Source organism: Eptatretus burgeri, chromosome 11 (assembly GCF_056783735.1).
Source record: "Eptatretus burgeri isolate ZD-2024b chromosome 11, Ebu_testis_v1, whole genome shotgun sequence".
Classification (NCBI taxonomy): Eukaryota; Metazoa; Chordata; class Myxini; order Myxiniformes; family Myxinidae; genus Eptatretus; species Eptatretus burgeri.
Genome location: NC_140971.1, coordinates 10,601,542 through 10,629,154, shown reverse-complemented (window position 1 = coordinate 10,629,154; position 27,613 = coordinate 10,601,542). Strand labels below are relative to the sequence as shown.

General features: G+C 47.0%; 1 protein-coding gene across 3 annotated transcripts in view; it reads right to left on the bottom strand.

The window, feature by feature from the left end:
* The window catches only part of LOC147016492 (NEDD4-like E3 ubiquitin-protein ligase WWP1), an 88,168-nt gene that overhangs the window by 56,887 nt on the left and 3,668 nt on the right, over positions 1 to 27,613 (bottom strand). For all 3 annotated transcript variants that reach the window (XM_085845184.1, XM_085845185.1, XM_085845183.1), the window contains exon 2: positions 11,458 to 11,561. In XM_085845184.1, coding sequence (XP_085701310.1) covers positions 11,458 to 11,527 — 70 coding nt within the window. In that variant the 5' untranslated portion in view covers positions 11,528 to 11,561. The remainder of the gene's footprint in view (positions 1 to 11,457; positions 11,562 to 27,613) is intronic.

Genomic DNA, 27,613 nt, shown 5'->3' with positions numbered 1-27,613 from the left:
TTGGTTCAGATTGAGATCCAGATCCAGCCTATCAGTGTGATACAAAACGCAAATTGGTCAGCCTGGTGGAGGTATGTACTCTACCGAGTGCTGTTCTACCTTATGTAATGCAGTGATGTTGGCAGTGATATGGCAAATGATAGCAAGTTCTTCTTTCGTATGCTGCACAGGGCTGCCGGACTGCATCATTGGCTCGGGGGGGGGGGGGGGGGCACGGCTGTGCTTCTGAGGCAATGCCCCATATAGGTTAGAGCAAGAATTTGTGACGAGTAGGCGAGCTATTGGCACACCATGGCCAAATTCCAAAGGACAGCAAGGGATCTTTAACATCCACCAACTAATGTCAACAGACAGGACGCCAGTTTAACGTCCATCGGAGGGAGGGCACACACATTGATGCATCACCTTGTCTGTGAAACACCAAGATGACAGTTTATAGCTGGGTCAGGATTCAAACGCAGGGTAGACATCTTATAGGCCATCCTTTCAGCCAATGATAGGGTGAAAAGAGCAGAAAGAGAATGCGCAAGAGCAGCAGAACAGGTTTTCTGGATATGTGCACTGATGCCGGCTGGACCGGTTGAGGATTGCCAGAAACTTCTCCACCTTCTCAGGTGAAAACATCCACAGACTCCAGGAGCTGTTTGTGTGACTGCATATGTTGAGTACAGGGAGCGAGGAGTTGGAGACAAGATTTGGAAACAAATACAAAATTGAGCCATTTAGCCTTCTCATGAGCAGAGTCGGCTGTGGTGCCATTTCAAATGAGGAAAGGTCTGGAAAGGGGACCATAATCCAGAGACACACTTAACAAAGCACCACAAGATTTTAGAGGAGGGAGACAAGTTCGAAAGTTCAATCGTGAGGTTGAACAGATGTTGTTTTCTGGCTCTCCTGAGAGTGGACACACACTTGTTGCGGACTTTGTGGAATGATCTGAGATTGCCTTTGGTCGGATTTATTTCCAGAAAGAGAAGGCAAGTTGTTTCAGAGCCTCACCACAGGATTCAATTCACCATCAGTGAGAGGAAGAGAATGTTAACGAAAGACAAAATGGGATGGATCTGTGCAGAGGGGAGAGCAGGTTTCTTTGGAAGAATTCCCAAGCTGAGTTAATATCAGGGGCAGTGGATATGGGAGACCGGTCGTGAAGAGAGATGGCTTCTTTCAGTCCCTGCCAGTCTGCCTGAGTGAACTAACTGCCACACTCACCGGTGCTGAGGCAGCTCACTAAAAATAGCCGGAGATGATGACTCTCACAAGCACATGATGAGATGAACCAATTGGAGCGAACGAAGAGCAGGAGACATTTGTGGGAATGTTAGTCATCACCAAGTCCAAAAGGGAGGATTTGCCATTTGGAGAAATCCAGGTTGGAAAGTTCATAGATTGAGTCAGTCCTTTGCTGAAGTCATAGGAGTCCTTTGCTGAAGTGCCATGACTGGTGAGAGAGGGACCAACACCCAGCCAAATTTAATGGTGACAATGGAAATCACCACATTTGAGGAAGAGAGAGTTAGGATGAGTGGTTAAGGTTGGTTCATGCTGGCTTGGAGAGATGTAGATTGAGTCGACACTGTTAACAGGACGGTACAACACACAAACAAACAAGAGGTGGGAGCGGAGGGAAGGGTATTCCTGGGTATTCAAGGTAAGGATGGTCGTTGGTCACAATAAATTATCATGTGGAGCGATCCCAAAATCATTCTTTGAATGAAGTTTATTGCCCATCCATCCCTGCATCTGATTGCAATGATGGTGTATGTTGATCGTTTCCATGTATTCATTTTGAGCCTGCTGTTGGCTTAACGATTAGGGTGGTGGGCTTGGGATCCAAGGATCCTGAGTTCAAATCCCCCCTGGCTGTTGAGTTAATACCAGGTGGGGTTGTCTGCCTGTCACCCTTCCAAGGTCGGCAAAATGAGTGCCAGCATGCTGGTATCCTGTGTCGGAGTGGCAACCCGTCCAGGATAGTGCCCAATAGCCAAGGAAACTGCTGGAGCAGCACCAATGGTGGTAAAGGTTGGTTCATGCTGTGCTTTGCACAGAGTATGGTCCCAATGGATGGATGAGCCCAAATCAAGAGGGAGAGAGAGACCGAGACAGACAGACAGAGAGAGAGACGGAGACAGACAGAGAGAGAGACGGAGACAGACAGAGAGAGAGACGGAGACAGACAGAGAGAGAGACGGAGACAGACAGAGAGAGAGACGGAGACAGACAGAGAGAGAGACGGAGACAGACAGAGAGAGAGACGGAGACAGACAGAGAGAGAGACGGAGACAGACAGAGAGAGACGGAGACAGACAGAGAGAGACGGAGACAGACAGAGAGAGAGACGGAGACAGACAGAGAGAGAGACGGAGACAGACAGAGAGAGAGACGGAGACAGACAGAGAGAGAGACGGAGACAGACAGAGAGAGAGACGGAGACAGACAGAGAGAGAGACGGAGACAGACGGAGAGAGAGACGGAGACAGACGGAGAGAGAGACGGAGACAGACGGAGAGAGAGAGACGGAGACAGACGGAGAGAGAGACGGAGACAGACGGAGAGAGAGAGACGGAGACAGGGAGACGGAGACAGACGGAGAGAGAGAGACGGAGACAGGGAGACGGAGACAGACGGAGAGAGAGAGACGGAGACAGACCTTCATCAAAGACTCTATTCCTCACTCTCCCTGCACTGCTCTCACTCCCCCACACCCCCAGGAATACCTCTGGCTTCGGCTTCCCCTCCACTCCCACCTCATGTTTATATGTGTACTGTACCGTCCACCGAACAGTGATGACTCCATCTACATCTCACTATCCGAAAACATGGACCATCTTCTATCTTCTCATCCAAACTCTCTCTTCCTCTTATGTGGTGACTTCAATTGTCATCACGCCAGTTGGCTAGGTGTGGGTACCTCTCTCACCTGCCATGGCACCTCAGCAAAAGCTTTCTGTGACTCATTGGGACTGACTCAATCGGTCAACTTCCCGACCCGGATCTCAACCAATGGTACTCCATCTCTTCTGGATCTGATTTTGACAAATTTCCCTGACAATATCTGCTGCTCTTCCTTCGCTCCAATTGGTTCTTCTGACCACGTCCTTGTCAAAGTGGACATCTCTCTGGCTGTTATCAGAGAACCACCTCACTGCCGTCGAGTCTGGCATTTCACTCAAGCCGACTGGCAGGGTCTCCGAGCAGCCATCAAACTTACAGACTGGTCTCCTATCACTACTTTCTCAAACATCAACTCATCCTGGGAATTCTTTCAAAGAAACTTGCTCTCCCTCATGCACAGATTTATCCCCCCTCGTGTTCAGTTGTCTTACCCTTCCTCCCGCCCTTGGTTTACTGAAGCTTGTGGCGAGGCAGTTGTCCTGAAACAACTTGCCTTTGCCTCATGGAAAGCAAACCCAACTGAGGGCAATCTCAGTTCTTTCCACAAAGCTTGGAACAAGTGTGTATCTACCCTCAGGAGAGCCAGAAAACAACATCTTTCTCATCTCAAGTCTGAACTCTCAAACCTCTCTCCCTCCTCAAAATCCTGGTGGCGTTTAATCAAATCTGTTTCTGGTGTATGTTCCCCCTCCATCCCCTCCCTTACCTCAAATGGCCGCACTGCTGATTCCACACGTGATAAAGCTGAATGTCTAAACTCGGTGTTTGCAGCTAAATCTTGTGTCCCAAACCCATCACTATCTCTACCCACTTTACCCAGTCGCACCCAACTGTCCCTGGACTCTGTATCCTTTTCTCCTGACAAGGTGGAGAGCTTGCTTTCAAACCTCGAGTCAGATTCTGCAACCGGTCCAGACGGCATCAGCCCACGTGTCCTTAAAGCCTGCTCTTCTGCTCTTGCTCACCCTCTCCCTGTTCTATTCACCCTCTCATTTTCCCAAGGTCATCTGCCATCTGCTTGGAAATCTGCTAACATCACTGCCCAGCATAAAAAAGGTGCAAAAACAGATCCCTGTAACTACAGACCAATCAGCCTTCTCCCAATCATCAGCAAGGTTATGGAATCCATCATCGCTTCAGACATGAAATCCTTCCTCTTCTCCAATGGCTTGATTTCCAATCATCAATTTGGTTTCAGACCAGGTCACTCTACCCTGGATATGCTGCTACTGCTCTCCCATCAATGGATGGAGGTCCTCAATGCCAGACAGGAAATCCGAGCCGTATCCCTGGACATATCACGTGCTTTTGACACAGTCTGGCACCCTGCCCTACTCACCAAACTCTCTTCCCATGGTATTCAAGGCCATCTCCACTCATGGCTCGCAGACTTCCTTTCCTGTCGCAGTCAACGTGTGGCCCTAAATGGAGTTCTTTCATCCCCTCTTCCTGTGCAGGCTGGAGTTCCTCAAGGTAGCGTTCTGGGCCCTGTTCTTTTTCTGGTTTTCATCAATGATCTCTCGGACTCTCTGGAAAATCCTCTATTTCTCTTTGCCGATGACTCCACCCTCTGCCGTACCATCTGTCATCCCTCAGACCGGCAAGCAGCAGCTTCTTCGCTCACTGCAGATCTGGATAAAATCACAAACTGGTCCAACACGTGGAACATGTCTTTCAATCCACACAAATCTCACACTCTCACTATGTCTCTTCGAAAGGACCGTTTACAAAACCCCCCCATCCACTTTCTCAACAATCCTCTGGAAGAAGTCTTTTCTTTCAAGCTTCTGGGTCTCACTATCTGCCATGACCTTTCCTGGGAAAGTCACATTTCCAACCTTGCCTCAAAAGCCAGTCGCCGACTGGGAATCCTCCATCGTGCAAAGTCCTTCCTCGGCCCTCTTGAGTTCCTGACTACTTACAAAGCTTTTGTCCGTAGCCTGATGGAGTACTGCTCTCCCCTCTGGGCTGGTGCTCCTGCCTCCCACCTTTCTCGACTTCACGCTGTCGAAACCAGGGCTTTTAAGATCATTGGCATCTCCCGCAATGAAGCTGAGTCTTTGGGCCTCTCACTCAATCACCGCAGGTTGGTCGGTGGTCTTTCTGTCTTCTACCGACTCCTCTCCAGTCTTGCCCCCCCTGCTCTCTCTGCGATTTGTCCCAACCACATTTCCACAGGGCGCTCAAGGTCCGCCAACAACCCCCTTCTGGTAAAACTACCAAAATCACGAATCACTGCTCATCTTCACTCTTTCATTCCTCTTTTTTCCCGCCTTTGGAATAAACTTCCTCACTCTATTCTTTCCCATTCTTCCCTCCAGGATTTCAAAACAGCTGTTCACCACCACCTCTTATCTTCCCCCATCCAAATCCTCGATCTTTTCTACCCCCGATAATCCACCCAAGCCCACTTCCTTCAATTCTCCTGCTTTCCTTCCTGAAAGTCCCTGTAATGTCCATCTTCTCCTCGCCATGTTCCCCGTCCCATCCCCATCCCTCTCCCTTCCACAGTTCACCTGTGTCTGTTCCCCAATGTTTTGTCCCTTCCACTCCCGCCCCTCTTGTCTCATGCCTCCTTGCTGTGAGTTGTGTGTTAGCTCTCATACGAGCCTCGACCAAGGTATACAAAAAAAAAAAAAAGACGGAGAGAGAGAGAGAGACGGAGACAGGGAGACGGAGACAGACGGAGAGAGAGAGAGACGGAGACAGGGAGACGGAGACAGACGGAGAGAGAGAGAGACGGAGACAGGGAGACGGAGACAGACGGAGAGAGAGAGAGACGGAGACAGGGAGACGGAGACAGACGGAGAGAGAGAGAGACGGAGACAGGGAGACGGAGACAGACGGAGAGAGAGAGAGACGGAGACAGACGGAGAGAGACGGAGACAGAGAGAGAGACGGAGACAGACGGAGAGAGACGGAGAGAGAGAGAGAGAGACGGAGACAGACGGAGAGAGACGGAGAGAGAGAGAGAGACGGAGAGAGAGAGAGACGGAGAGAGAGAGAGAGACGGAGAGAGAGAGAGAGACGGAGAGAGAGAGAGAGACGGAGAGAGAGAGAGACGGAGAGACGGAGAGAGAGAGAGACGGAGAGAGAGAGAGAGACGGAGAGAGAGAGAGAGACGGAGAGAGAGAGAGAGAGAGAGACGGAGAGAGAGAGAGAGAGAGAGAGAGAGAGAGAGAGACGGAGAGAGTGAGAGAGACAGAGAGAGAGACGGAGAGAGTGAGAGAGAGAGAGAGTGAGAGAGAGAGAGGGAGAGAGTGAGAGAGAGAGACAGAGAGAGAGACGGAGAGAGTGAGAGAGAGAGACAGAGAGAGAGACGGAGAGAGTGAGAGAGACAGAGAGAGAGACGGAGAGAGTGAGAGAGAGAGAGAGTGAGAGAGAGAGACGGAGAGAGTGAGTGAGAGAGAGAGAGAGACGGAGAGAGAGAGAGAGACGGAGAGAGAGAGAGAGAGACGGAGAGAGAGAGAGAGAGACGGAGAGAGAGAGAGAGACGGAGAGAGAGACAGAGAGAGAGAGAAAGAGGGAGAGGGGGAGAGAGAGAGAGAGAGAGAGAGAGAGAGAGAGAGAGAGACGGAGAGAGAGAGAGAGAGAGAGAGAGAGAGAGAGAGAGAGACGGAGAGAGAGAGAGAGAGAGAGAGAGAGAGAGAGAGAGAGAGAGAGAGAGAGAGAGAGACGGAGAGAGAGAGAGAGAGAGAGAGAGAGAGAGAGAGAGAGAGAGAGAGAGAGAGAGAGAGAGAGAGAGAGGGAGAGAGAGAGAGAGAGAGAGAGACGGAGAGAGAGAGAGACGGAGAGAGAGAGAGAGAGAGAGAGAGAGAGAGAGAGACGGAGAGAGAGAGAGAGAGAGAGAGAGAGAGAGAGAGAGAGAGAGAGAGAGAGAGAGAGAGAGAGAGAGACGGAGAGAGAGAGAGAGAGAGAGAGACGGAGAGAGAGAGAGACGGAGAGAGAGAGAGAGAGAGAGAGACGGAGAGAAAGAGAGAGAGAGACGGAGAGAGGGAGAGAGAGAGAGAGAGGAGAGAGAGAGAGAGAGAGAGAGAGAGAGAGAGAGAGAGAGAGAGAGAGAGAGAGAGAGAGAGAGAGAGAGAGAGAGAGAGAGAGAGACGGAGAGAGACGGAGAGAGACGGAGACGGAGACGGAGAGAGACGGAGAGAGAGAGACGGAGAGAGAGAGAGAGAGAGAGAGACGGAGAGAGAGAGAGAGAGAGAGAGAGAGAGAGAGAGACGGAGAGAGAGCGAGACGGAGAGAGAGCGAGCCGGAGAGTGAGCGGGTCAGAGAGAGAGGGAGAGAGAGAGAGAGAGAGAGAGAGAGAGAGAGAGACGGAGAGAGAGGGAGACGGAGAGAGAGGGAGACGGAGAGAGAGGGAGACGGAGAGAGAGGGAGACGGAGAGAGAGAGAGACTGTGAGAGAGAGAGAGAGGGGGAGGCGGAGAGAGGGGGAGACGGAGAGGGACGGAGAGAGAGGGAGACGGAGAGAGAGGGAGACGGAGAGAGAGGGAGACGGAGACGGAGAGAGAGGGAGACGGAGACGGAGAGAGAGGGAGACGGAGACGGAGAGAGAGGGAGACGGAGACGGAGAGAGAGGGAGACGGAGACGGAGAGAGAGGGAGACGGAGACGGAGACAGGGAGACGGAGACGGAGACAGGGAGACGGAGACGGAGACAGGGAGACGGAGACGGAGACAGGGAGACGGAGACGGAGACAGGGAGACGGAGACGGAGACAGGGAGACGGAGACGGAGACAGGGAGACGGAGACGGAGACAGGGAGACGGAGACGGAGACAGGGAGACGGAGACGGAGACAGGGAGACGGAGACGGAGACAGGGAGACGGAGACGGAGACAGGGAGACGGAGACGGAGACAGGGAGACGGAGACGGAGACAGGGAGACGGAGACGGAGACAGGGAGACGGAGACGGAGACAGGGAGACGGAGACGGAGACAGGGAGACGGAGACGGAGACAGGGAGACGGAGACGGAGACAGGGAGACGGAGACGGAGACAGGGAGACGGAGACGGAGACAGGGAGACGGAGACGGAGACAGGGAGACGGAGACGGAGACAGGGAGACGGAGACGGAGACAGGGAGACGGAGACGGAGACAGGGAGACGGAGACGGAGACAGGGAGACGGAGACGGAGACGGAGACAGGGAGACGGAGACGGAGACAGGGAGACGGAGACGGAGACAGGGAGACGGAGACGGAGACAGGGAGACGGAGACGGAGACAGGGAGACGGAGACGGAGACAGGGAGACGGAGACGGAGACAGGGAGACGGAGACGGAGACAGGGAGACGGAGACGGAGACAGGGAGACGGAGACAGGGAGACGGAGACGGAGACAGGGAGACGGAGACGGAGACAGGGAGACGGAGACGGAGACAGGGAGACGGAGACGGAGACAGGGAGACGGAGACGGAGACAGGGAGACGGAGACGGAGACAGGGAGACGGAGACGGAGACAGGGAGACGGAGACGGAGACAGGGAGACGGAGACGGAGACAGGGAGACGGAGACGGAGACAGGGAGACGGAGACGGAGACAGGGAGACGGAGACGGAGACAGGGAGACGGAGACGGAGACAGGGAGACGGAGACGGAGACAGGGAGACGGAGACGGAGACAGGGAGACGGAGACGGAGACAGGGAGACGGAGACAGGGAGACGGAGACGGAGACAGGGAGACGGAGACGGAGACAGGGAGACGGAGACGGAGACAGGGAGACGGAGACGGAGACAGGGAGACGGAGACGGAGACAGGGAGACAGGGAGACGGAGACAGGGAGACAGGGAGACGGAGACAGGGAGACAGGGAGACAGGGAGACGGAGACAGGGAGACAGGGAGACGGAGACAGGGAGACAGGGAGACGGAGACAGGGAGACGGAGACGGAGACAGGGAGACGGAGACGGAGACAGGGAGACGGAGACGGAGGACGGAGACGGAGACGGGGAGACGGAGACGGAGACGGGGAGACGGAGACGGAGACGGGGAGACGGAGACGGAGACGGGGAGACGGAGACGGAGACAGGGAGACGGAGACGGAGACAGGGAGACGGAGACGGAGACAGGGAGACGGAGACGGAGACAGGGAGACGGAGACGGAGACAGGGAGACGGAGACGGAGACAGGGAGACGGAGACGGAGACAGGGAGACGGAGACGGAGACAGGGAGACGGAGACAGGGAGACGGAGACAGGGAGACGGAGACAGGGAGACGGAGACAGGGAGACGGAGACAGGGAGACGGAGACAGGGAGACGGAGACAGGGAGACGGAGACAGGGAGACGGAGACAGGGAGACGGAGACAGGGAGACGGAGACAGGGAGACGGAGACAGGGAGACGGAGACAGGGAGACGGAGACAGGGAGACGGAGACAGGGAGACGGAGACAGGGAGACGGAGACAGGGAGACGGAGACAGGGAGACGGAGACAGGGAGACGGAGACAGGGAGACGGAGACGGAGACGGAGACAGGGAGACGGAGACAGGGAGACGGAGACAGGGAGACGGAGACAGGGAGACGGAGACAGGGAGACGGAGACAGGGAGACGGAGACAGGGAGACGGAGACAGGGAGACGGAGACAGGGAGACGGAGACAGGGAGACGGAGACAGGGAGACGGAGACAGGGAGACGGAGACAGGGAGACAGGGAGACGGAGACAGGGAGACGGAGACAGGGAGACGGAGACAGGGAGACGGAGACAGGGAGACGGAGACAGGGAGACGGAGACAGGGAGACGGAGACAGGGAGACGGAGACAGGGAGACGGAGACAGGGAGACGGAGACAGGGAGACGGAGACAGGGAGACGGAGACAGGGAGACGGAGACAGGGAGACGGAGACAGGGAGACGGAGACAGGGAGACGGAGACAGGGAGACGGAGACAGGGAGACGGAGACAGGGAGAAGGAGACAGGGAGAAGGAGACAGGGAGACGGAGACAGGGAGACGGAGACAGGGAGACGGAGACAGGGAGACGGAGACAGGGAGACGGAGACAGGGAGACGGAGACAGGGAGACGGAGACAGGGAGACGGAGACAGGGAGACGGAGACAGGGAGACGGAGACAGGGAGACGGAGACAGGGAGACGGAGACAGGAGACGGAGACAGGGAGACGGAGACAGGGAGACGGAGACAGGGAGACGGAGACAGGGAGACGGAGACAGGGAGACGGAGACAGGGAGACGGAGACAGGGAGACGGAGACAGGGAGACGGAGACAGGGAGACGGAGACAGGGAGACGGAGACAGGGAGACGGAGACAGGGAGACGGAGACAGGGAGACGGAGACGGAGACAGACAGAGAGATGTATTGTGTCATTTTCAAGCAACAACCATTATTCAAAGATAGATGTCAGGATGGTTTCACATAATAATTTATTGTGACCATCCCTACCTTGCTTACACACCTTTTGAGAGAGCATCCCCATTATATTTTAATATAATTTTCTATACTTTTCCACAATGAATTTACATATTTACTCAGCAACTATATTTCATGTCTGTCGCACTTCAATGACAAGTCGACAATAAACTGCATGGCTGTGTGTGTGCATGTAAGCTTTACGGATGGAACAAAGTTTCTGCACTCTGTGCGCGTGCCATCACACCTGTGATAATTAATAAGTCTGGCAATAACGACTGATGGACCGTACGTAATATTCCATCATTAACCACACCCGACTTTAATATTGGTCTTCTGTTGTCGCGACTGTCATACATAAGATTACTCCGTTACCCTCAAACATTTGGATGTGATTGGCCCTCGAGAAATTTTGTCGCCACGGCCCCGCCCCCACCAGGCTAATTGATGGGCGTTGTCCCTCCCAACACTCTTTCCCTTCCTATTCCTTTGCGTAGTTCAGCAGTTATGCCTACGTGGAATCCTTTCAAGTTATGAAGATTTCAATTAGTCATGGACCTTCCCACGATAATTGCAGTGGATCCACGTTTACACCAAGTCCTGAGCTTAAACCAATTTCAAAATCTTCTTCTCCACACGCACCAGTCAGAATGCTCCCAAATTTGGGTTACAACATTAGGCCAGGGTGGAGATGTTAAATTGTGGAGGTCACGCCGATCACCTGACCGAAAGCATCAAAATTGCGGACTTCCTAAATTTTGGGGAAAATCACGTAAATTCCTTCAAAAGTCTCCTTCTGCACACCCACCAGTCAGAATGCTACCAAATTTGGGTGACAATATTAGGCCAGGGCCCAGATAAACTACAGGTCCAGTGGTCCTATTTTTGAGGATTTGTGTTGTATTAAACCCAAGTTGTGTGCGTGCCATCCCTGCATAGGAAGTCCACCGACTTCCGGATACGTGTCCCCTTTTTTATCTTCAACAGTGAAAATATAAATAGCACCTTCCATGGAGTAAAGCCAGGAGGGGAGGAGGGGGGGTGTAATTATCCACATCTGTCCTTGGTGGCCCTAAAAAAAAAATATATATATATATATATACAAAACATTTTACCTCCTCACTTCCCTCTAGTCTCACCACGACGTATCTGAATCTGTGCACAATGGCCTAATTAGATCAGAGCGGGAACACAGCTCACCTGTCACTTGCAAGGAACTATGACTCGGCGGAATTCTACCGCTTGTCCATGGATCGTGAACACTGGCCATTTCATCAGCGGACACCTCACATGTGTTCTGTAAACTGAAGGACAAGGCAAGTTATAGAAAAACAACCGAAAGTTTGGATTCAGGCCCGATCACTCTACTGCTGGCTGACAGGATGGCCTCGAGGTATGCAAACTTGCCTCTGAGCAAATGCACATACATCTAGCACAAAACAAAAGGAGTAAATTATTCACTCCTTATCAAATGCACTTCACATGTAAAATCAGAAACATTGTCACACCCCATAATGCTCTGAACCTTCACAGCAAATAATCATCATCTCAGTTATAAATGCATTTGATGTGGTGCTGGCAGGATAGGTTGGAGGTCGTGAGCTTGCCTTTGAGCTGTCGCGGCTTTGTTCTAATCTCATCCCAGCTACAAACTGTCATCACGGTGTTTCGCAGGCAGGGTTAAAGACATATCAATGTGTGCACCATCCCCCGGATGGACATTAAACTGGGTGCCCCATCTGCCATTAGTTATGGGACATTGAAAATCCCATAGTGACACTAAAGATCATTCAACAAGTATGCCAGCGAGCACTCTGAACAAATTACGAATTACTGCTCTAACCTACAGGGGGCACTGCATCAGTGACATCGCCGTGCCCCTGTAGGAACTATTGCAAGCCTGCAGACACGTGTATATGAACGAACGAATGAACTCCATTGCTGATGCCCTCATATAGATCACCCATAACACTTAATACACATCAGGGTCATGAAGGAAGACTTCTATGCGTTGATGACGCGTCCACATATGATATAGTTTGGTGTGTGGGTCTTGTTGCCATGCTTGCTGACTTGGCTTTCGGAGAAAGTCTGAGCAGCTGAGTGGACACCTGAAAGTTGTAATGAGTGGAATATCTTCCAGCACAAAGACTAAATTATACAGACGTGCCACAAGAGTCCACTCGAGGCCCTCATATTTCTCATCTCCGTAGATATTACTGAAAAGCTCGAGAACAACTGTGGTTCTGTCTGCAGATTATATCATCTTCGTGGCTTCTATAACAAATATATTTAATTGGAGTAAAGCAGCTGATTCACCAAACTCTGACAAGAAACAGATTGAGAGATGTGCCAATATACTTGTAACATATATTTGTGAAACTTGAATGGGACACCTTGTGAGTCTCGAGAAGCAAAATGCCAGCAAATGTAACCCACATCCCCCCACCCCCATTTCCTCCCCCATCTATGTTTTTCCTTTTCAACACTCAACTTCATGAAGTGGAAGAAATTGAGCTTCAGGAACTGACGCTCACCACAAAGTTATCTCAGACTTCACATGTTGTTGCAGATAGTCAGAAATTTTGGCCAACGCCCCGGTTGGAAGGAACCCGAACGAGCAAAAAGCAAAGATGAAGTCATCAGTGGGGATCTGGATAAGATTCCCATTTCAGCTACTACTCCTCTACCCTCAAACCCATCCAGGCACAGCCAAGTGAGCCATATAAAAAATATATGTATATATATATATATATATATATATATATATATATATATATATATATATGTATATATATATATATATATATATATATATATATATATTTCTGGTTGCCAGACCATGCTTCGGATCAAGTTGAAATGCTTCTGATCAAGCTGTTAGCTAAACCCTGTGACCTATCAATTATTATTTAACAAAATTGTACACCCACGGCTTGGGGAACATTTGTATGAAGCTTCCCCTCGATATCTCCAGCTGTTCTGGAGCAGATTTTTTTATAGGTTTTTTGGGTAAATCCTAATTGGCTGCCAAACCACGTGACCTATGACGTCTTATGTGCGAACCTTTTGGTGCTCATGGATAGGTGGTCATGCATGTAAAGTTTCGCCTCGATCTGTTCAGCCACTTCAAAGAAGATCTCTGAAGGTTCTTTTTTTTTTTTAAATACGACATGGCTGCCGAATCACGTGACCGATGTCATCAATTTTTTCTCTGTGGCCCAATTTACCCCGCCCGAGATGACCCTGAAAATTTTTCATACTGATCAGATGTAGTCTACATATGCAATTACAACATCGTGACGAATGACGTCTTAAAAAGAAATCATATTATTCCCCATGAAGAGTATTTTCCATGTGCCAAGTTTCAATTTTTTTTTTCTTGGTGTGGTTTCAGAGATAGAGGTCCAAAATTTTCCCATTTTATCCAACATGGCTGCCACACTACGTGATCTATGACGTCATAATCATCAATACAACATTTTACATGAGCAGTTACTCCTATGGTGAAAATTTTGTCTCAATCTGACAAGCGGTTGCAGAGAATAACACTAAAATTCTGTGCGGACAAACAAACAAACGGACCCAAATGCAATTCCCTCTCCTCCGGCAAGGGTAATTATTTCACCTGTAACTATACCATGGAGTAACTTATTTGGAATATTTCTGTTTAAGAAAGGCATTCGTACAATGTGGAATGGAAAAGTATCTCGTTTATCAAATAATTTGGTGTGAAATTTATCATCATTGATATCGATTTGAAATTCTCAATCGTTCATTGATATCGTTCATTCCTGCACTTGTTTTGGACCCAACCAGACTCGTACACGTGCAGGAACAAATTTACAAAGAAAGGGGGCGGATCTGAACCCATGGGTATCCCCTCTATTTGATGGAGTACCTTGTTGCCAAATGTAAAGAAATTGTTGTTTAGGAGAAATCAAATACTTTCTTTCCATTATTTTTTTGAAAAACTACATGAAAGTTGATTTTTTTCCTTTATTGACCAGTTTGTTCTTTTTTTTTTTAAAGAGTTGATGTAAACTGTACTTTACTATCTCCTACAAATGCTTCATCTACTGCTCTGTCCAATGCGGTTACAAGCTTATCATGTGGAATGTTTGTGTATAATGTGGAAAAAATCACAACTTCATAAACATTTAGCCTTACCCTTGTTATTAATGTTGTGGATACTGATGATTACAGGTTTAGAATTATCAATGATCCAGAATCTCTTAATCTCAGAATAATACTTCGCCTTCTCATGGTCGTTTTTTCAGCACGTGTAAATGTATGTGACTGACACACACAGACACACAGACACACAGACACACGTAAGTAAGCAAGCTAAATTTACAAGATGTTCCAGTTACCTTGCATTTTGAGTACAATGCATTGCAAGCAAATTCTGGTTAGTGGAGTGGAGTGGAGTGGAGTGGCTCATGGGGATTCTCACGAACATTTTAACCTTTCCTGGATCTGCCCCTCCAGATAATGATTCGAGAAATGCAATAAAAAGCATGGCATGTGTTATACAGCCTGACCGTGCCGATAATGTGTAACTTTGTCGGATGGATGTTTTAAGCTGCAAAAACCGATGTGGGGTGGGGGGGGGGTCGTGTCATTATCCCACCCTCCCTCCCCCCCCCCACTCTGCCCCCCTCCTCTCCATGTAATATCAATTCCATAACATGGTTTGCTGACCTGTAGTCTACAGTCGAGAGCACTGATTGTAGCAACTGAAAACCGTTTATTTTGCGAGGTTGTTGCGGACTTGCTGATTGGACACTGAACATTGTGCGGAGCAGTTTGTTTTGGTGAATATCTCGTTACTATGCGAGACCAAACTAGTTTGTGTGTTGCAGATTTTGGAAGCCATGATGTTGGGAAAATCAGGGGAGAGTGTGTCTATTAAAATGTTTAAGAAATAGTGAACATTTTACCCATTGAATAAGACGACGATCACAGACTTACAAAAACTAGTTGCAACACCTGTAGTTTGTGTGGACCAAAATAACTAAACAGGCCAAAAGACGAGGCCTCTCGGGCACCAAAGACTAGGTCTTCACACATATGTTACATACCGTCGCATCTGTGGGGTACACGGTAGTTATCAAAATGTAAGGCTGTGTGTTTACGTTGGATAGATCATTTTTACCTGTGTCAAGGCCTTCGCATTTTGGGTGAGTTGTCTTGTTTTTGTATGCCGTTGGTAGGCAGTTTTGTTGAGATAGAAAGGTGATTCGGCAGCCATATTGTTTTATAAACAAACAAAAAAAAAAGAACTTTCAAAAATCTTCTTTGAAGTGGCTGAACAGATCGAGGTGAAACTTTACATGCTTGACCACCTATCCATGAGGAACAAAAGGTTCACCCATAAGACATCATAAGTCAAGTGGTTTAGCAGCCATATTGGGCTTACCCGAAAAAACCTATAAAAAAAAAAAAATCTTCTCCAGAATAGCTGGAGAGATCGAGGGGAAGCTTCAAACAAATGTTCCCCAAGCTGTGAGTGTACAAGTTTGTTAAGGAATAATTGATAGGTCACAGGGTTTGGCTAACAGCTTGATCAGAAGCATGGTCTGGGAACCAGAATTTTCTTTTCTTTTATTTTTGAATAAGGTTCACTTGGCTGTGCCTGGATGGGTTTGAGTGTAGAGTAGCAGTTGAAATGTGAATCCTATCCAGGTCCCTCCTGATGACTTCATCTTTGCTTTTTGCTTGTTCAGGTTCCTCTTGATGACTCCAATGCGGGACTGTACATATTTGGTCTTCCATTTCATTTGAATTGAATGTATAATAATCCCATTCTAAATTCAATTGAATAGTAATTAAAAAAAAAATGTGGGTCAGGGTCAGGTGTCCAATCAAAGCGGGATGTCTTGGTATCCGGTCATCACTGCCAGTAGTTATAAAGTGGCAGTTGTAATTATTTCTCTTATTAATTACGTAACACATCAGTACACAAACACCACATAAAACAAGTCCTTGCGAGGGTCTGCAATCTCTGATTGCTCTTTTTCTTGTTTTTATACTGTGAGAGCAACCAATTGCACATAGCACTGAACTTGTCAACAGATTAAAACAACTAGTCAGACATTTACTAACACAGCACTGAACTTGTCGATAGATTAAAACTAATAAAACGTTGACCAATACAGAACTATACTTGCCGATGGCAATTAAAACAATTAGTCAGACGTTTACTAACACAGCACTGAACTTGTCAATAGATTAAAGCAACTAATCAGACGTTTACTAACACAGAACTGAACTTGTCGACAGATTAAAACAACTAATCAGACGTTTACCAACACAGAACTGAACTTGTCGACAGATTAAAACAACTAATCAAACGTTTACTAACACAGAACTGAACTTGTCGATAGATTAAAACAACTAGTCAGACGTTAACCAACATAGGGAGCTACAGTTAGCAGATTAAAACAAGTTTTCTTTAAGATCATAAAACGACACCAAATATAATTGATGGAATAAAATCCGTAGAGTAAAAAATATTAACGAGATATATATATATTTCTACATATATATACATATACAGTCATGCGCCGCTTAACGACGTTCCGGGCAACGACGGATCGCATATACGACGGATCTGCCAGGTCTGAAAAAAAAAAAATGAAAAAAAAATGTAGCTGAAAAATTCCCATCGCCGAGTGATGTAGCCGACGTAGCGCTGCCAGTCGTATAAAAATAGCAGATACAATTATGTACGCTGTACAGTACATAATACTTCATAATGATAATAAACGACAGTGTGGCCCTGTTATGTGATCGTTGAGGTCCATAAAATGTCATCGCGAAAAAAGCACGATCGTACTAAATCGGGATTCAAGGAAATGGGCTTTCAAACTGAATCAATGTTCGCACGTTTACCTTCCAGCAAGTAAATTACCTTTGCATTAAAGAATTCCGTGAATAATTCGTTGTTACAGTCGAAATTAAAACACAAACTTCTTTTTGGTGAAGCTTTTCATGTTGTTAAAACAATCGCACTGTTCCGAAAATATATATATATATATATATATATATATATATATATATATATATATATATATATATATATATATATATATATATATATATATATATATATATATCACAATTGACAGGAGCTCGTTTCTTCATTTATAAATTATAACATCGATGCAATGATTACGTATTTATAAAATCCAAACGCTATTTATTCATCTTTCTATAACACTGAACAACAAATTTCAAAAATTTTTTTTTACTGGAGATGTATAAAGTGATTAAGACTAATTTGGGTACGCTGATTTCAAAAATCATAACCGTTTTGCTGTATCACGTCAGGATTTTCAAGAACAGAAATATTCCCATTGCCTAGAAGTCAGGATTTCAATGAAATTTACATATGTCTTTAACATGTCTATTTCGTACAATTGTTGTTAACTTGTGTTATATTTCTTTCTTTCAGATAAAGATGAGTAGGCGTTCCTGTACCAATCATCCTGACAACTTCTGTCATGTCTGTGGTCGGTATACCAAAAAAGATCAACAGCGAAGTATATCTACAGCAGTGAAAATGAAGGCCGCCTACTTTCACTACTTCGGGTGTAAGGTGGGGGACCAAGAACAGAGCTGGGCACCACACATCTGCTGCACAAGCTGTCACACAACCTTGACTCAGTGGTTGGTGGGCAAGCGCGCGAGCATGCCATTTGCGGTGCCCATGATATGGCATGAGCCGCAGAATCATCATGATGATTGTTATTTCTGCTGCACAAGCATCGCCGGCTTCAACAAGAAGAATAAAGGTCACATCAAGTACGCTGACTGCGTCTCTGCTCGTAAACCTGTGCCTCATGATGACGAGAACCCCGTTCCAACACCTCCAGCTGATCAGAACATAGCTGTAAGCAGTGGTGAAGAGGATGGTGATGATGAACCTTTTGAACCCGACACTCAAGAATCACACCTTCTGAACCAGGGAGACTTAAATGATCTTGTAAGAGATCTCTCGCTGTCAAAGGCGAAGGCAGAGCTGCTTGGATCAAGGCTGCAGCAGTGGAATCTACTTGAACCTAACACCAAGATATCCTTGTTCAGAGCACATCACAGAGACATGGCTGAGTTCTTTGAGATGGAAGACACGATGACATTCTGCAGTGACATCAACGGTCTGTTGAAAGAACTTGGGTGTGATCACGATCCTGCAGACTGGCGCCTCTTCATCGACTCGGGGAAGAACAGCTTGAAGGCTGTTTTGCTCCACAATGGCAACGAGAAACCATCAGTCCCACTGGCTCACGCGTTCGGCATGACAGAGACCTATGAGACTATGCGGCAGCTGCTTGATTCCATCAAGTACAATGACTTCAACTGGCACATCTGCTTGATTCCATCAAGTACAATGACTTTAACTGGCACATCTGCGGAGACTTGAAAGTGGTGGCGCTGTTGTTAGGGCTGCAGTCAGGCTACACGAAATACATGCGCTTCCTTTGTCTCTGGGATAGCAGAGACGACAAGAATCGCTGGACGAAGAAAGATTGGGAAGAGCGAAAAGAGCATGTACCTGGTCGACACAACGTGAAGCATGTCGCCCTTGTCGACCCAGCCAAGGTTTTCCTTCCACCACTCCACATAAAGCTCGGCTTGATGAAAAGTTTTGTACGGGCAATGGATCTGAATGGGCGTGGGTTTTTATACCTCAAGGAAAAGTTTGGCAACACCTTGTCGGAGGCCAAGATCAAGGCTGGTGTCTTTGTTGGACCGCAAATCCGACAGATTATGAAGGACGAAACTTTTCCGACAACTCTAAACCCCAAAGAGCTGGCAGCGTGGAGGAGCTTCAAAGCTGTGACGGACAACTTCTTGGGGAACGAGCGCGCAGACAACTATGAAGAAATAGTGCAGCAGCTGCTGGAGTCCTTCAGGAAACTTGGCTCCAGGATGTCCCTGAAAATCCATTTCCTACACCAGCACCTGAACTTCTTCCCTGACAACTTGGGAGCAGTCTCGGACGAGCACGGCGAGCGATTCCACCAAGAGATTTCACTCATGGAGACGCGTTACCAAGGGCGGCACAACCCGAACATGATGGGCGATTTCTGCTGGTTCCTGCATCGTGAAACTGACACAGAGCAGCACAAACGCAAAGCCAAATGCCTAAACCATTTTTAATTACATTCTAGTGGAGTTTTTCTGTAATTTCTATAATTTTGAAGCATTCATGATGAAATAAATGAATTTTTGTAAATTTCATTGAAATCCTGACTTCTAGGCAATGGGAATATTTCTGTTACTGAAAATCCTGACGTGATACAGCAAAACGGTTATGATTTTTGAAATCAGCGTACCCAAATTAGTCTAAATCACTTTACACATCTCCAGTAAAAAATTTTTGTTGTTCAGTGTAATCGATGCGAGAGGAGATTGTAAGCTGCTGCTAACAACACCGATGGCCGTCATGAACAGCAGAAAGGTAAAACTAACGTGTCTTCAGTCTCTCTTGGATGTGTGTTACAATTGCCGACAGTATTCAGTACAGTAACATGCTGTACAGCACGGGTTCCCAACCAGGGGGAAATTTGGGTGTTTCAGGGGGAAATTCTAGTCTGGAATTAAAATTCTGGAAATTATCAGAAAATAATTAGAAAATAATTTCCAGTAATAGCCTTCTGTTCTTCTCTTCTCAGGAGTACCCGTTTCCTGAACTTTACCCGCTTTCATTCTTATGTTTTATTTTCTTTCTTCTTTTTTAGTTTGTTCTTTTCTATTACATGTCTTAATATGATCTCTCTTGTTCTTTTCAGGTCCGCAAGTGATCATGTCGAAAAAACGGATATATTCAGAAGCATATCTAGACTTCGGTTTTACGTTCGTTGTGAATAACGGGGAACATCTGCCACAATGTGTCATCTGCACAAAGACCTTGGGGAATGGTAGCATGAAGCCATTCCAGATGAAGCAACACCTTCAAGGATACCATCCCGAACGACAGAACAAGGATCGTGAATACTTCAAGCTGAAACAAAATTATCTGAAGAAGATGAGACTGGACTCAACTGGAACGTTTCGTCAGCAAACGGACGCTATTGTGAAAGCGTCATACGAAGTCTCGTACAAGATTGCGAGGGAGAAGAAACCACACACAATTGGTGAAACATTGGTGAAGCCCTGTATGCTGCAGTGCGTGAAGTTGGTCCTTGGTGAGGCTGCCCACAACAAGATGACCCAGATTTCCCTTTCAAACAACACCATTCGGTCACGGATCAATGATATGGCTGAAAGCATCAAGAACCAAGTTGTTCAGAAGGTTCGAGGGTCACAGTTTTTTTCGATTCAACTCGACGAATGCCCCTCGATGGTGCCCCAGCCATGCTCGGCTCTCGATCGGGGTTCGTCACGCTCGTCAAGCAAAAGAATCCGGCAGTGGAATCGACACACTGTCTGATCCACAAAGAGGCGCTTGCTTCGAGAACTCCCCAAGAACTTCAAGCAGCATCTCGAGACTGTCATCAAAGTCGTCAACTTTATCAAGGGTTCCGCTCTGAACACTCGGCTGTTCCGTCGGCTCTGTGAAGGCATCGAAGCCGACCACGAATCGTTGCCGTTTCATACTCAGGTGAGGTGGCTCTCAAAGGGAAACATGTTGCAGCGAGTCCTGGAATTGTTTGATGAGGTGGTAGCCTTCCTTCGGGCCCAAGAGAATGTTGTGCTTCTGGAGGCGTTGAAGGGTGAGTTTTTCCATGTGCGGCTGTCCTACTTGTCCGATATTTTCAGTGCATTGAACGAGCTCAACAGGAAACTGCAGGGCAAAGGGACCAACATTCTTTTTCAGTCGGACAAGATCAGAGCTTTCGTGGATAAACTGGAACCGTGGAAGAAAAGAGCGGGGAGTGGAAGTTTTTCCTCATTCCTCGCTCTGAACGAATGTGTGGAGGATATGGAGGATGGTCTGCCTGATCTAATAGCCGAGGATATCAAACAACACCTCGAAGGCTTGGAGGAAGAATTCAAGTATTACTTCCCGGGGATCACAAACGAGAGCAACGAGAACAAGCTTATCAGAGACCCATTTCAGAGGAACGTTGATGATGTGCCAGAAGCGTGGCAGGAAGAGTTCCTGGACTTGAAAAACGACTCTACAGCGAAGGATGCCTTCCAGAATATGGAACTGGAAGAGTTTTGGACCCAAGTCCGAGGAACCTACCCGCTTCTTGCGACCAATGCTCTGCGGATATTGGTCCAGTTTTCTTCCACCTACCTGTGTGAGACAGGATTTTCGGCACTGGTACACCTAAAAACAAAGGCACGCAACAAGTTGGAGATGGATCTTCGTTGTGCGCTCTCCATAACTCCCCCAGACATTGAAGGACTCGTGAACGGCAAACAATGCCAGAAGTCACACTAAAATGCTGTGTTCTTATTCAATACAATTTAATGTTAGCTGTGTTAGTGCATTTGAAAAATAAATTAGTAAATAGTCTCAGTGTGTTTTAACTGTTCTTTCTCTCATACACATGAAGGGGGAAATCTGGATGGTTAAATTGGGTGCAGGGGGAAATGACAGAAAAAAGGTTGGGAACCACTGCTGTACAGGTTTGTATCCGAGGAGCAATAGGCTACACCATATAGCCTAGGTGTCGAGGTTTGTGTAAGTACGATGTTCGAAAACGAAAAAAAAATAATGATGTTCGCACAACGACGACGTCGCTTAACGACGCGTTTCTCAAATAACCCCGTCGTTAAGTGGCGCATGACTGTGTATGTATATGTATATATATATATATATATATATATATATATATATATATATATATATATATATATATATATATATATATATATATATATATATAAATAATGTCAATATCCGTTTGAATATTTAAATAACCGTTTGATCCAGAGATGGGTGGGATGGTTGTGTTTGTTGGTGGACATGTTATATTTAAGGTAAGATGTGCATGATTTAATCAAAATCAAGACCAATTTATCATATAATAGAATGTGTGATGGGAGTTGTTACGATGTGATAACACATTAAATCATCCAGCAAGTAAAGTCTGATTAGTGATGTTGCATTGATGGCTTGACTGACTGCGTGGATGCAACTGAGGTTGTGGATCTACTGATGTAGGTAATCTGCTAATGGGGATCCATGACTGAGGTTGTGGATCTACTGATGTAGGTAATCTACTGATGTGGATCTGTGACTGAGGTTGTGGATCTACTGATGTAGGTAATCTACTGATGGGGATCCGCGACTGAGGTTGTGGATCTACTGATGTAGGTAATCTACTAATGGGGATCCGTGACTGAGGTTATGGATCTATTGATGTAGGTAATCTACTGATGTGGATCCGTGACTGAGGTTGTGGATCAACTGATGTAGGTAATCTACTGATGTGGATCTGTGACTGAGGTTGTGGATCTACTGATGTAGGTAATCTACTGATGTGGATCCGTGACTGAGGTTGTGGATCAACTGATGTAGGTAATCTACTGATGGGGATCCGCGACTGAGGTTGTGGATCTACTGATGTAGGTAATCTACTGATGGGGATCCGCGACTGAGGTTGTGGATCTACTGATGTAGGTAATCTACTGATGTGGATCTGTGACTGAGGTTGTGGATCTACTGATGTAGGTAATCTACTGATGTGGATCCGTGACTGAGGTTGTGGATCTACTGATGTAGGTAATCTACTGATGGGGATCCGTGACTGAGGTTGTGGATCTACTGATGTAGGTAATCTACTGATGGGGATCCGTGACTGAGGTTGTGGATCTACTGATGTAGGTAATCTACTGATGTGGATCTGTGACTGAGGTTGTGGATCTACTGATGTAGGTAATCTAATGATGTGGATCTGTGATTGAGGTTGTGGATCTACTGATGAAGGTAATCTACTGATGTGGATCTGTGACTGAGGTTGTGGATCTACTGATGTAGGTAATCTACTGATGTGGATCTGTGATTGAGGTTGTGGATCTACTGATGTAGGTAATCTACTGATGGGGATCCGCGACTGAGGTTGTGGATCTACTGATGTAGGTAATCTACTGATGTGGATCCGTGACTGAGGTTATGGATCTACTGATGTAGGTAATCTACTGATGTGGATCCGTGACTGAGGTTGTGGATCTACTGATGTAGGTAATCTACTGATGTGGATCTGTGACTGAGGTTGTGGATCTACTGATGTAGGTAATCTACTGATGTGGATCTGTGACTGAGGTTGTGGATCTACTGATGTAGGTAATCTACTGATGTGGATCTGTGATTGAGGTTGTGGATCTACTGATGTAGGTAATCTACTGATGTGGATCTGCGACTGAGGTTGTGGATCTACTGATGTAGGTAATCTACTGATGTGGATCTGTGACTGAGGTTGTGGATCTACTGATGTAGGTAATCTACTGATGTGGATCCGTGACTGAGGTTGTGGATCTACTGATGTAGGTAATCTACTGATGGGGATCCGTGACTGAGGTTGTGGATCTACTGATGTAGGTAATCTACTGATGTGGATCTGTGACTGAGGTTGTGGATCTACTGATGTAGGTAATCTACTGATGTGGATCTGTGATTGAGGTTGTGGATCTACTGATGTAGGTAATCTACTGATGTGGATCTGTGACTGAGGTTGTGGATCTACTGATGTAGGTAATCTACTAATGTGGATCTGTGATTGAGGTTGTGGATCTACTGATGTAGGTAATCTACTGATGGGGATCCGCGACTGAGGTTGTGGATCTACTGATGTAGGTAATCTACTAATGGGGATCCGTGACTGAGGTTATGGATCTACTGATGTAGGTAATCTACTGATGTGGATCCGTGACTGAGGTTGTGGATCTACTGATGTAGGTAATCTACTGATGTGGATCTGTGACTGAGGTTGTGGATCTACTGATGTAGGTAATCTACTGATGGGGATCCGTGACTGAGGTTGTGGATCTACTGATGTAGGTAATCTACTGATGGGGATCCGTGACTGAGGTTGTGGATCTACTGATGTAGGTAATCTACTGATGGGGATCCGTGACTGAGGTTGTGGATCTACTGATGTAGGTAATCTACTGATGTGGATCTGTGACTGAGGTTGTGGATCTACTGATGTAGGTAATCTACTGATGTGGATCTGTGATTGAGGTTGTGGATCTACTGATGTAGGTAATCTACTGATGTGGATCTGTGACTGAGGTTGTGGATCTACCGTTTGGAGAGGTTCTGTGCTGAAAGTATCAAAACCTCGAGGAAGAAGGGTGCCGAGCTGATGATCCGTGTGGTCGGAAAACAATTCATTTGCTTACAGGTTAAGGTTCTTATTTTAGGTGAGGGAACTATGTTTTGATGTTTCCAATTTAAATAAAGTTGAATAGAGGATGTTGTGAAATCAACATCATTTACAACATTCCTATAAATTATACATTTTAGGAATAGCCATACTGTGCAATTGAGGGTGTGTGTGTGTGTGTGTGTGTGTGTGTGTGTGTGTGTGTGTGTGTGTGTGTGTGTGTGTGTGTGTGTGTGTGTGAGTGTGTGTGGGTGTGTGTGTGTGTGTGTGTGTGTGTGTGTGTGTGTGTGTGTGTGTGTGTGTGTGTGTGGACTTGGTCAATTTGTATATACTGTAGTACAGAAGCTATGCCCACAGCCCCCCAGTTTAAGATAGCAAGCAATATAACCAAGTATCAAGGAACTTCCAGGGTTGGCAGGAGCAAAGCTGAACTCCAACATGTTTTCCACCCTGTCCATGGGACAGGTAGCTTTTAGATTTTACCTGTCCCTTGAACCACTGCACCTGTCCAATTATTCGTACTGCAATTATAATGGGGTGATACCATGATGTTTCTTCGAAGTTTTTGCCAGAGAGCATGGGTGGTGGGTCTAAAAGGATCTTCTCAGCCGCTGCCAATCACCGTGGCGTTACACGAAAAAGAACGACTATGTTTGAGGTTTAGAAATATCAACTTATTTCAACTCTCGGGTGGTAAAATTGACCCGTCCTACAGACAGATTTTTAGAGGTTTTCATTGGCCTGGCAGGCAAAATTGCCTGCCCCCAACAGTTGGACAACAGGTAATGACGAGCCCTGTAAAGGTATTCATAATCGCCTCTGAGCTGCCAAGCCTGGGAATAAATCTTGGCCGAGCTATAAACTGTCAACTTGGCGTTTCGCAACCAGGGCGATTCGTGTGTGTGTGTGTGTGTGTGTGTGTGTGTGTGTGTGTGTGTGTGTGTGTGTGTGTGTGTGTGTGTGTGTGTGTGTGTGTGTGTGTGTGTGTGTGTGTGTGTGTGTGTGTGTGTGTGTGTGTGTGTGTGTGTGTGTGTGTGTGTGTGTGTGTGTGTGTGTGTGTGTGTGTGTGTGCGCGCGCTCAGGTGAACGTTAAACCGGGCGTCTCGTCTGCCAGCATTAGTTGGTCGATGTTAAAGGCTCCACGGTGTCCATCACGAAGAGTTGGCAAGCTATCACCAGCACCATGAACAAATTACAAGTTCCTACTCTAACCTACAGGGCGACACTGCATTAGCAGCACAGCTGTGCCCCCAGCAAATGATGCTACCTGGAGCCATGTGCTGCAAACGAAAGAAGGAAGCTCCGACAAGACCAGACAGCTTGCTCACCGCAGTCCAGACTTGCTCACCACAGTCGAGAAGACCATTCAGAATTTGGCCATGGTGCCTACGATAGCTCACCACCTCTTCGCGAGGAACACTGCAAGATCGTTCACACTGAGACACCGAGTTGAACCTCCATTAGAGGAACTGCCCACACAATGAATCCCTCGCCCCAACTGCATAACACCAGGATGACAGTTTATAGCTGGGCCTAGTTTCAAACCTATGTTAATCTGTTTGCAATAAAACGTTATGAACACTACCATGTACTTTATATCGGAAAACTACTTCGTGGGAAAATCCATATTTTGACTGATTTTATGGGGCAAACATGCCCCCCCCCCACAACACGTACACATCTGTGCAAACATCAGTGAATCTGTGCAAACACACTCTCCCCTTTCTAAAATCCTCAAACCACCTTGTCCTGTATTCACTTGGTCCTTCACCCTATGATCTTGTTGCACCATCTTAACAAAACACGGTATGTATTCAAATTCAGTGACATGGAGAAATGAGGAGACCGAAAGGTCTTCAACGTCCAAACTGCACCGATCACAGACTAGACCTCAAAGAACAATGTACCGAGCAACTCCAGAATCCATATCCTCGTTTTAAATGAGCCATTCTGAAATATCCATCCGAGGCTGAAATATCCATCCGAGGCATCAGTAGCTCCCGAAGTCAAAACCAAACCAAACTGACATTCGCCCTGAAAATCGGAAACGGTCAAAACACACTACCCTTGATGGACCAACAGGAATCGTCCCCGAATTGGTTAATCTTCCTTGCATACTGCAACTGCTCCAGGGCTTGATGCAAGATAGCCCTCTCATTCGGCTCAACACATGGCCATGGAGCACACACCAACCCTGTGGCGAAAGTGTTCACCAGAAAGATAACAAAGAGAAGAGTATTTGGAGAACCCTCTCTCTAATAGTTCGGTCACAAAGCACATGAAGGAAATGATTCACTTAGTACTCCATGGGAGAAATGGAACTGCACTGTACAATCTGTACTGTACAAGGCTGCAGTGTACAAACCTACAGTGCACTGTACTGTACAAGGCTACAGTGTACTGCACAAGGCTGTAGCACACTGTCCAAGGCTAACTTGTACTGTTTAAGGCTATAGTGCACTATACAGGGCGACAGTGTACTGTAAAAGGCTATAGCACACTGTACTAGGCTATAGTGTACTATACAGCACTGTAGTGCACTATACAGGGCGGTAGTGCACTATACAGGGCTGTAATGTACTATAAGGCTGGAGTGTACTGTACAAGGCTAACCTATACCGTTTAAGGTGAAAGTGGACCACGCAGGGCTGTAGTGCACTATGCAAGGCTGTAATATACTGTACAAGGCTGGAGTGTACTGTACAAGGCTAACCTGTACTGTTTGAGGCTATAGTGCACCATACAAGGCTGTAATGTACTGCATAAGACTGTCGCGTACTATACAAGGCAGTAGCGTACTATATAAGAAAGCAGCGTACTATACAAGACAATAGCGTACTATACAAGGCAGTAATGTAATGTACAAGACTGTTGTATACTACGCAAGGCTGCAGTGTAATGTACAAGACTGTAGCGCACTAAACAATGCTGTAATGTAATGTACAAGACTGTAGCGTACTATACAAGGCTGTAGCATACTATACAAGGCTGTAGCGTATTGTACAAGACTGTACCATACTATACAAGGCTGTAGTGTACAAGGCTATACTGCACTGTACAAGACT